Below are 10,394 nucleotides of genomic sequence, written 5' to 3' on the forward strand. Positions count from 1 at the left end.
AAGCAGTATAGATAATGGAAGGTGTGGCATCTGTTTGCGGTGTTTAGGAAGGATGTAATAGGCGCTTTTGCTGCGACAAATCTAACTATCAATGCAGCAGTTTGGCCGACAACTGAATACAAAAGAAGGTGATATTTGTTTCAGCAGTTGTTCACATAGGGAAGCTGCTCCTGTGCTTCTGGAATGAAATGCATTGGCGGGTTGGATGAAAGGTTGTAATGCATGGATAGAGCATTCCATCTTGTTATCGGAATATTATGATAGGAGAGGCATGACTCATATTTATTCCATCTCTTTTGCTAAATAGATGCATCTAATCATTTTTATAAAACAGTTCTTGTTCATATATCCCAAAGCAAACATGCTTTGTTCACACAGTTGCCTTGATGAACATGATGGATAGCAAAGTAGAGTGAGTTGAGATTAGATATCTCATGGCAGAGCACTTACCTGGTAAAAGAGTGTGTCGTGGAGATCTTATTATTTGATTCTTTGTAATCAAATTTTTATTAAGAAAAAGCGAATTGCACCGTACAACTTCACAAAAATCACCACACTTGCTTTGAGGATGCCGAAGCATGAAGTCTACTAGATGCCAGAATTTAAGCATCAAATAGCAGTATCATATTACAAAATTATTTACATATATTGCATCCAGGAAAGGGGGGAAAAAAACACCAACACTAGAACAAATGGGAAACTAAGATAAAAGGAAGCACAAAAGCCTAAAAATTCATGTTTTTATCTATCTACTTGGCCCTTTCTTTACTCTTGTATTTTTTTTTTCCATTTTCCAAACAGTCTGCTAGATGCAGCGTGGCCATCCTAATTAACCCGTTCAACTCCTTTCTTCTACTTTCATTCTCGAGCCAAAACATTTAAAAAAAAAATCAGGGACTGGGGAAGGAAATATGATAATCTCTGTTTTATCTTGAGGCATCAACAAAATTTTCTCCTCTGCACAAAAAGAAAAACAGAACACAAGTAAAGCAGTGCCACGTTTGAATAAATAATACTAGGCCTTAAATTAGTCGAAATAGTATAAAATAATTCAATTCGTAGAAAGGAACTCTATGTTTCAATGTCTGATCGGCTACGTACACAACTTCTTCCAAGTACACGAACTGGAAGATCAGGTCCTCTCGGGGCGATGGGATGATTAAAATATAGGGTGTTACCATATGAGGTCTTGGGGTCGAAACTCAGTGTGACCGAGTATAACCTCCCTCATGTCTTGGCCATTTGCACTAATGACTAGTAGTCACTCGTGATTTACCTCCTCCGTGTTGGCCTAAGGACGGATTGGCGGGGGCGCTGGGGTGAACGAATCGTCTTTTGCCACATGAACTGGAAGATCAACACGTTGAAGAACTCTATTCGAAATCCTTGATAAGAGTTTGACAAATTAAGAGCGGCGAGTCTCTTCTCACTTGAGGAGCCTATATAGAACTAGTGTATTTGAGCACTAGATTTCAGAATAAGAGCACTTAGCACAGTAAGCAATCAAAATCACAGTATTGTGGCATCAAATTCCACGAAGGTTGATGGTTTGTTTGGTTCATAGTATAAGTATTTATGTGTAGGATAAGTGTTTCTACGTGCGGCTGTAAAGATGAACTTGGAATACTAATTTTTGTAGAATTGTGGTTTCTAATTTGTAAGTAATAGCTATTCCTTACTCCAGTAAAAATGTCTTTTATATTCATTTTTTAAATAATGCATGTTCTTACTTTGTTCAACCATTCAAAACTATATATTATGAAGGGGAGAAGTGGACCAATGAGAAGGTGTGTTGACTGAACTAGTAGGACCGAAGAAGAATCGGGCATGGCAAACAAATTTGGCTGGATGAACTAGACAAGGCCAATCAATCCAATCAGGCTGGCATGGCCAACTGGGTCGTATAGAATGAGTTAGTTGTGCCAAGCAAGTTGGCAATCCTAGTGGAATAGTTAGTTGAGCTAGTCAAATTAAGCGAATTCATCTGACCTAGCAAACTGAATTTGCTAGTTATATGAAGTGATGACTGGTCGGCTAGACCGACCAAGCTTTATGGGTCAATTGAGTGGACCAAAAGAATTAGTCAAATGGGCGAATTGAAATGTATCAATAAGTCAGGAGAGCAATCAAGTTGGGTGTTTTGATCATATTGGGGAGGGCGAGCCAACGGATTGGTTGGACTTATTGAACAGGGTAGATGAGTTGAACAAAATACTTTATGTATGAAAATCTTATAATTATAAAAGTTATTCCTTACTTTTTTATAATATTTTATTTTTATAATATTCCTTATGAATAAAACATGAGACTAGTTAGTCAATACTTATTCACTATTTTATGTTTTATATAATTCCATTCCCTAGGATTGGTTATTATATTCCTTGCGTATTGTAATTGGTAAACCAAACAAAATATGAGTCTATAATGGTTAGAAGAACCTATTCTTGCCGGTAGTGATTTAATTTTGCCTAACGTATCACAAAAGTTCTTGCTTACTCTCTCTTAAGCAATTCATAGCCTGCTTAGAAGACCACTATACATTATAAATTATATGGATCAAACATTTATTTAGATGCATAGTGAGTATATCAGAATTCGAACAAGGAATGAAATAAACTACATTGGTTAACTGATTAGCTATTTTGTCTGTTTCCTTTTCCAGCTGAAGCTACTAAATTAAACCAGCAGATAAATTCAAAAGAAAATCTTGTTTCAAAAATTAAGAAATAAGAGCAGCAAGCAACTGAAAAGATTAGTGCTTTCTCACTCATCAGCATATAAATGAATGTGGCAATGGATGAGGGAATATGAAAAGTTTTCTCCACATACCATAAAAATTGTGTCATTTAGAGCTTCTAAAGACGCTTCAATCTCCAGTTGCTTCATCACAGTTGTTTGCAATACCTGAATGAAGAACTTCAGATCAAAATAATGCAACTAAGATGTGGAAAAAAGAGAAATATCCACACCAACTTCATCAAATGAACATGACTAATATATCCACACATTGTATTACCTTGTTTGTCTTGTGAAGATCCAACTCAATATTTTTTATCCTGTTCATTGAATCCAGGATTGCATGCTCTTTCTCCTGTGGAATTTCTGCAGGTTTTCTGCTAAGTTCATTAAACAATGACTCCAGCTTATCAAGACGTTTGATACATGGAGCGACATCATCTTCCTTGGCAGATCCCAAGTTTGAATGTTTATCAGTTATCAAGCTCAGTCTATCTGATGTGTGAAGTCTATGGTGTGGTCTAGACCGGAGGGTAAGAAGGAAGGACAATACTTTTACCAACAAAGTGATCAATCCTCTACCATAAGATTGCAGTCTTCCTCTTGACTCATTCTCAGTGGTATTGTAACCTTCAAAGGACAAGCTGCCTGAAACATCAAAATAAAGGTAAAAACTTCACCCAATATTTAGAAGAGGCTATGCAAGACTTGTAAAGTTGCTTGACTTGCAAATTCATACAATTCATACAAGGAATATCAAAGAGGAAGTATGAGAAGGAGCACATCTATGCATACTGAAAGAATGAATCACACATTAATGTTCTGATGAAACTGGTAATTTTCTTGTTATTGCTTCAAGGACTATTTAATTTTGTGATCTCCAAGAAGTAAGATAGAAGATAAAGAAGATGAATGGTTGTACAAGTGTTGCTTATGGATACTGTTATGTCGTTAGAATTTGGCACATTTGTATCAAAGATTTGGTTTAGGAAAAAATTAGTATAATGTTCATTTCGGTCTGGTGCAGATTTATATGACAAATTTAAGTGCTATATGATCTTTCTCACTTTATGGGGAAAAAAAGAATCCAAGAACCAAATTATTTGTTTAATAAGAAGAAGGCATTTAGATCAATCTATAATACCTAATGAAGGTGATGTTCTAGCAGGAAAAGGACTATGGTCCTTTACTTCATCAGACCAGTTCACACTTGATACTGGTATTTTACCACCAGCTCCTACAAGTATAGCATCAGGCACAACATGGTTAGAACAGCCATATGCATTTGTAGAATCTGCTGCTCTGACCTGTCAAGACAATGAAACAAGGAGTTGCACTAAGACTTTTTAGTAGTTACTATACTTGTGCAGAAACCTTAAGCTACAACTATATTATGTATATATATATATTTTCCCGAAGTATGTGTCTAAGTTAATATGGAAATAATGAAAAAACAAGACTCAATGGGATCACCAGTGTGACATCTCCAATTTCGGCATGATCCTCGATTTTATAGGACACAGATTTTTTTTCTATTTTGCATATTAAGGCATTGATAAACAATTTAACTCGAAGGGAGTGTTGAGAATATAACTGATGAATTTATCTTTATTGCTATTATTGTGGTACTATATGTATGAGGATAATTATTCTCTTTTCTATGTAATAAACTGTTTTATTACCTCAACTAAGAGATAGTTACAGTATTTCTTAGTATGAGCATTGATTGTTAGAATATTATTCAAATAATCATGGTCTGCTGGAGGATTTCCCAAAATGCATACAACCCAAATAAAAACACATGTTGCAAATTGTATTACTTCTAGTAAGCATTTATTAATCAGATGTATCAAACTTAAGTCTTCACGCACCAGAGCTAAATGAGTATATTCAGAAGTTGATGTGACTGGAGAATCAAGAAAGTCTACCTCAGATCTTGATTCAACAACTGACTTAACTCTTTTACTTTTCTGCTGTTCAAAGGAAAGGACATGGAGTAAGTTTAGTGACAATGAAAAGTGGACACAATTTTTTTTGTTTTTTTGACAGAAGTCACAAATTCAGTATGTTGCCTTTGATGGATGTCGCCTGGGATACGAGGCATTAGTTTGTTCATTGTCATCTCTGTGCCTGATTTCCCAAGTACATGATGTTCCAATGCAATTTACAATCTACAAAGGAAAATGGGCCATAGATCTCTCAGTTGATCAGCATATTAGTCTATTTGTCAGTAAATAGAAGCTACATGATGTAGCAGATCACAAGATGGAGATACGGTACCTACCTTCATTATAATTGGGTCATTCCAGGGTCCTTTATTAGACCTGAGACATCCTCCCTGATTGTGGCAAGTACATGTGCCACCAAGAAAATCAGGCAATTGGCTGTAAGAAAACAAACACTTCTACCTGAGCCTTGTAAGTCAACTAATGATCATAGGTATACAATAGTTACCTAAAGCCAGAAACTCAAAACCTACCAACCTCGAATCAACTGCTTCAAGAAGCTTACTCTGGTACCTTGTGCTAAGAACCTATATGAGAAGATTACCATAGATGTCATGCAGAACAGAAGAAATATGGCACAATGAACAAATTCACTGGAAGAATTTAGCCTACATGTATCTTTGAAGTTGTTTTGGAATCAAGGAATCCTTTTACAGTGCCCCACAGAAGTTTAAAACCATGCCCGGCATTTATCACAAACATTTGATGAAGCGTCTGTACAAACTTAAACATGTTAGAACCTTCTTCCATAAAGAAGATGAAGAGAGAAATTAAACCTACCTCAGGGTAGTACTCGGTGTCTATCTTGTTCATCTTAAACAACAAATCCCTTGCTGTTTTGCTGAAATTCTTCAGTCCCTGTAATCCACAATGCATTGGGTAGTTCAAAATTACACTCAGAAGTCAAATAAATTACCCATTCCAATTTAGATAAAATGAAGCTGAGAGGCCATTAATGGTGTTTAATATAGCATAAAATTGTATAATGGTCTTCCATTTTGTCCAAAAGCATTGTTAGTTGTTAAATACAAGAGGATGAAGAAAAATATTTAAACAAATTTTTCAACAGAGCATACAAAGAAAGCTCATAGGAAGAAATGATAGAAACATACTACTCCCTGTACATCTAATATTGTCGTTGTTGAACTGATATGTCTTTTGGCAGAAATAGAACAAGCAGGAAATTTCTCATTCAGGGTTCTCTCAAACTCTTGAACATGATATTTCAAGTAGCGCTCCACTGTAGTTATGTGCATAAGCTTGTCAGGCTCAACACATCCAAGCCTCTCAATATAGACAGGTCTTCCCTCCTTATCAACCCCATGATACCCCTGAGGATAATACTGCAAGACATCCTCCAGCTCTTCAAAATCAAAGTCCTTCAATTGATTAAAAAAATTAAGTTTGATCAACATGCAAACATTGTTTAAAAAGAACAGACTTCAGTACAATCAAAAGAATTCTTCTAAAGTTGACAACAATACAAAAATCTCAGGCACAGTTTTTTCACTGGCCCAGTCAATTCCTTTTTTTCATATAAAAATCGTGAATAGGTTTACATAATAAAGTTGGTATTAACATTTCTGATATCCGTTGCATGCAATACATTGCAACCGGCTATTATTGCTAATAACAAGCCATTCCCTTGAATCAAAGTCCATTCCCTTGAATACAGACTATTGCGTGGTATATCCATATGGGCTAATTTGGTTTTGCTATATTCCTTGAAAATGAGAAAAATATTATAGAAGACATAAACAAATACCTGGACATTTTCAAAAAATGAAGAAGGTTATGCAAACATACTCTCTTTTGATAGTCACAATTGTTAGGGGTGGTGCATGTAAGTGAAGAATGTCTTACCTCCAGAATCGAGTCTGTTCCAAATTGTTTTCTCCATCGAAGCATCTCTACCCACATCTGTTTTGCTTTTGTCAAATCAAATTTCCTGGATTTAAGGAATCTACAAAAGAATAATAATAAGAAGAAGAACTTAGATAAAGTTCCTTCTGGATTAATGTGTTCACAAATTCATAATATAATATATAAAGCCCCCACATAAACAACAAGCCACAGCAAGGCTACTCATGCCAACCTAAGTGATCAAACAATTAGGAACAGATGGTCCAACCTGAGCAATGTATGGTAGTCATCAAACTTATCAGGTAATAAATGTTTGGCAATGAGTTCTTGCCGGAATGCTTGGACAGCTCGCTCCTCTTCAGCATCTCTCACATCCTCAATAGAAAATGAAGGAACCCTGAATTCAACTTTCCTCTTACTCCGCTTCTTGAGGGGATGAGTATGTTTAGTGGAGGCATGCGATGCTTTTTTCTTTAAAGATCCTATTTTTCTTCTCCCAAGCTCGTTTTCAGAGTTTCCTACATCAGGTATTCTTTCTTTGCTCTGATCAAAACAAGTGGAACCCTCAGGACATTCTGCAAGGAAGATAAGTACACTTTTGAGAAGTCCATCCATGTGGTCACACCAAAATTCCTTGAACTACCCACCTAAAATTTTCTCGCGAGCCATCAATGAACAACCTTCTCAGTGTACGAGCTTCAGAAGTATTGAACTGCACTTTATGCTTCTACTCAGAATCAATCTATCGAAGGTCCAAAAATGGTGTTATATTAAGAAATAAATTTTTAAAAATGGAATAAATTAGGTGAAGAAAGGTACATTACTCTGCAACCATCATATAAAAATCATCAAAAAACAGAATAGAAGAAGTCATCTTTAGCACATCATCTCGACAAAGTAGATGCGCATCGAATCTAGAGATGGATCGCGCAGCCGAAGCAAAAGTCACCTCGTCGACTGCTCCAACATCTCAAGATCCAGTCGCAGGGAAACCGGCCTTCGTATCCAACAAGATCCCCAGCACCTGCATTCATCCATCAGTTACCAAAACCAACAAATTAAACACCATTCTTTAACCTTAACCAGCCGTAGATCACCATAACCCCAGTCGAAGATCCTCAACTGGACCAAAAAGGCAATGCTCAAAAACCAAAACACAAAAACCGCCCCAAAACCCGATACCAAATGAAGAAAAGAACCCTTCTATCCCTCACTTCTTATCCGACGACCAGGAACCAAACTTTTGATCGGAAGAATTCGGTTTGCCGCAACAACAAGAGGAAGACCGGCACGCACCACTTTGGGATCGCCGGATCGGGAACACGAAGCAGAGCGAATCGAAGGATCGCAAGAATAACATGACAGAAGAGAGATCGTCGCAGGAGTTTAATTATAGCATCGTCTCCATTGTTGCTTTTCACATTTGCCGTGAGATCGTATCGCCATATTTGATAAACGCATAGAGCATTTCTATGCGAATATATTTGCACGAATATGATACTGTATGGCCAAAAAAATCATTTTACCCCTCATTAATTATACTAATTATATATATCACTCACTGGTTTTTTTTTTTCTTTTTCTTTTTATTGCTCGAGTTGAAGATAAAACATAAATTTTTAACTGGCCCACATTTAATTTGTTATATTATTTATTTAATATCCCAATTAAATGATATTTTATCATTTAGTATAATAAAAAGATTAGTGCACTTGAATATAAGCTTTTTTATTTTATTATATAAAAAAACGATGGACCCAAGGGGTAATCGATCCGGCTCCACGAAATTTTCCCACCGACTATTAGGGTAAAACGGAAAACGTGCACGACAGACAGCTTAAGAGTCTAGCATCTTTTGCTTGTGCATCTCATTTGGAGAGAAAATTTCTATAAATACATCATAGCTGGAGATTGAACCGCGAGTACCTGGGTGACAATCTAAATGTCCTACCATGGTACCATAACCCTAGGGACAAATGGGCACGCAACCAAAGGGAATGCTACTACGGTAGAACATTTAGATTATCACCCAAGTATCCACGATTCGATCCCTAATTATAATATATTTGTAGAAATTTTTCTTCCAAATAAGATATGCAACCAAAAGATGATGTACTTCTGAACTGATTACTATGCACATTTCTCGATTTATCTATGCGGGCTGATAGAAAATTTCCACAAAATCTAACCGATAATCAATAAGGTTAACTCAACTTATCATTATTTTTTATTTTATTATAAAAAATATCTCTACCTGACATTAACATAGATATTTTATCTTTCTAAAATATCACCTAAATTATTCATTTTTTAATGGGAAGAGGACTTTTTGGCAAAACAATAAAACATTAAAAGTATTTTATAAATTTAAAAGGGCGCTTTCAAAAGGCTAATAAATTTCAAGGTGACATTTTAGAAAAATCCTAAATATTGTCGGCAGCAGCCGTAGCTATCTCTTTTATTTATTTAATTTGCTCCAATAAACTCCCTTTAAAATATGAGATGCTGATTGATCTAGAATCATGTCATGGGGGGAGAGTGCACGACGAGATAGTAATAGATTGTGATCCAACACCATCATTCATTAAATTGTTTGTTTGTTGTTTTCAAACCATTTAATTCTGAAGATGACCGATGCTTGTTTTTTAAAGATAATTTTGATATCCAGTGGCATGGTTTTGAAATTCATTTTTTGTTGATTGAGACACCCATAACTTGCTTTTTTGATGGGTTTGATTGCCTTGGTGCTCGTCTGAAATGTCTCCTCATTATGGCGACATCTCTGGTGATTGAGTGAATTTTTTTTCTGATCGAGCAATCAAACATACTCGATTGAATTGGGAAAAAAAAATCAAGTTCTAAACGTTATCTACATGATATGAAATCTCACCAGCTCACCTTGTTCAAAGGGACCAACCAACCACTAAGGCAAGCTCAGTAACATCTAACATTTTGCTTGCATCAAAAAATATGTTTCTCAAATATAGATATTTTCCATTTTATGTACACTTTACAGGACAAAAAGATTTATATAAATATTGACACTAAAATAAAAGAAAATAAAGTAAATAAGCTGCAAGAGCAGACGGCCACTCTTCTGCTAGGTCGTTCACTTGATAATACAGAGGAAGACAACAATAAATTAGGGAAAGGACCATTCTACTGTGTTCCACCGGTTTTGGTCTGTCGACGTAGAAACAAACAAAGAAGAATTATTGTAAGAAAGGTTGAGAATGTAGGAATCTATCGTCCTCTTCAGTATAATTTAGGCATATGTGGACTTGCAGAATGGTTGAGAATACAAGGATGTTGTTTGAATGCAGAATTTCAGTTTCTTTTTTTTTCCTTCTAAAATACAGATTATATGATGAGATTTCTCTGCCAATTGTTTCGTGAGGTGACTATCATGGATCGATCTGTGAAATCTTGTTTACAGTTAAGAAAAAGTTTGGAACTCTTGCATGCTGTCTTTGGATATCCAATGAAGACATTCTGATGGGGTTGTAACCGTGGACAAACTTACTGCTTTGAGACATCCATCACTAAGCAACAACAATAATAATAACAAGACTAAAGTACAATTAATTAACACGGCATTGAGTCTGATGTCTCAAGTTGTGACGGTGGTATGTGCCCTTTCGGCATAGCATACGGTGACACACGATACTATTGAATTGGGGGCTCGTGCTAGCGACATCCAACATTGTGTCGCAGCTTTGATTTAGGAGCGAGCAGGACAACAAGGGTTTCTTTAAACTTGATTGCGACCAAACATCATTGTTGCACAAA

The 10,394-nt window shown here is 36.0% G+C and overlaps 1 protein-coding gene across 6 annotated transcripts; it reads right to left on the reverse strand.

Annotated features, from left to right (window-relative positions):
* Positions 1-543: 543 nt before the first annotated feature.
* Positions 544-8,049, reverse strand: LOC122036866 (phosphatidylinositol/phosphatidylcholine transfer protein SFH13-like). 6 transcript variants are annotated; one of them, XM_042596293.1, is made up of 16 exons: positions 7,902-8,049; positions 7,430-7,629; positions 7,253-7,347; positions 6,874-7,180; positions 6,606-6,705; positions 5,855-6,121; positions 5,523-5,600; positions 5,355-5,456; positions 5,220-5,269; positions 5,021-5,120; positions 4,809-4,907; positions 4,608-4,709; positions 3,881-4,043; positions 3,017-3,384; positions 2,830-2,904; positions 544-957 (listed from the first exon to the last, which is right to left on the reverse strand). In XM_042596293.1, the coding sequence occupies exons 3-16, from the start codon at positions 7,272-7,274 to the stop codon at positions 940-942; spliced, it is 1,851 nt and encodes a 616-aa protein (XP_042452227.1). In that variant the 5' UTR covers positions 7,275-7,347; positions 7,430-7,629; positions 7,902-8,049; the 3' UTR covers positions 544-939. The 6 variants fall into 6 exon arrangements, with proteins under 6 accessions (XP_042452227.1, XP_042452231.1, XP_042452229.1 ...); XM_042596297.1 differs by having other exon boundaries at positions 4,665-4,706; positions 7,820-8,049; XM_042596295.1 differs by having other exon boundaries at positions 4,608-4,706; positions 7,820-8,049.
* Positions 8,050-10,394: the final 2,345 nt, after the last annotated feature.

Source organism: Zingiber officinale, unplaced genomic scaffold, assembly GCF_018446385.1.
Source record: "Zingiber officinale cultivar Zhangliang unplaced genomic scaffold, Zo_v1.1 ctg222, whole genome shotgun sequence".
NCBI classification, from domain to species: domain Eukaryota; kingdom Viridiplantae; phylum Streptophyta; class Magnoliopsida; order Zingiberales; family Zingiberaceae; genus Zingiber; species Zingiber officinale.

Coding starts and splice junctions, on each gene's coding strand:
- LOC122036866 (XM_042596293.1), bottom strand. CDS start 7,274: ATGGCTCGCGAGAAAATTTTAG. Junction 7,181..7,252: donor GGCTCGCGAGAAAATTTTAG/GTGGGTAGTTCA, acceptor TCTTCCTTGCAG/AATGTCCTGAGGGTTCCACT. Junction 5,121..5,219: donor CTTGAAGCAGTTGATTCGAG/GTTGGTAGGTTT, acceptor GTTTTCTTACAG/CCAATTGCCTGATTTTCTTG.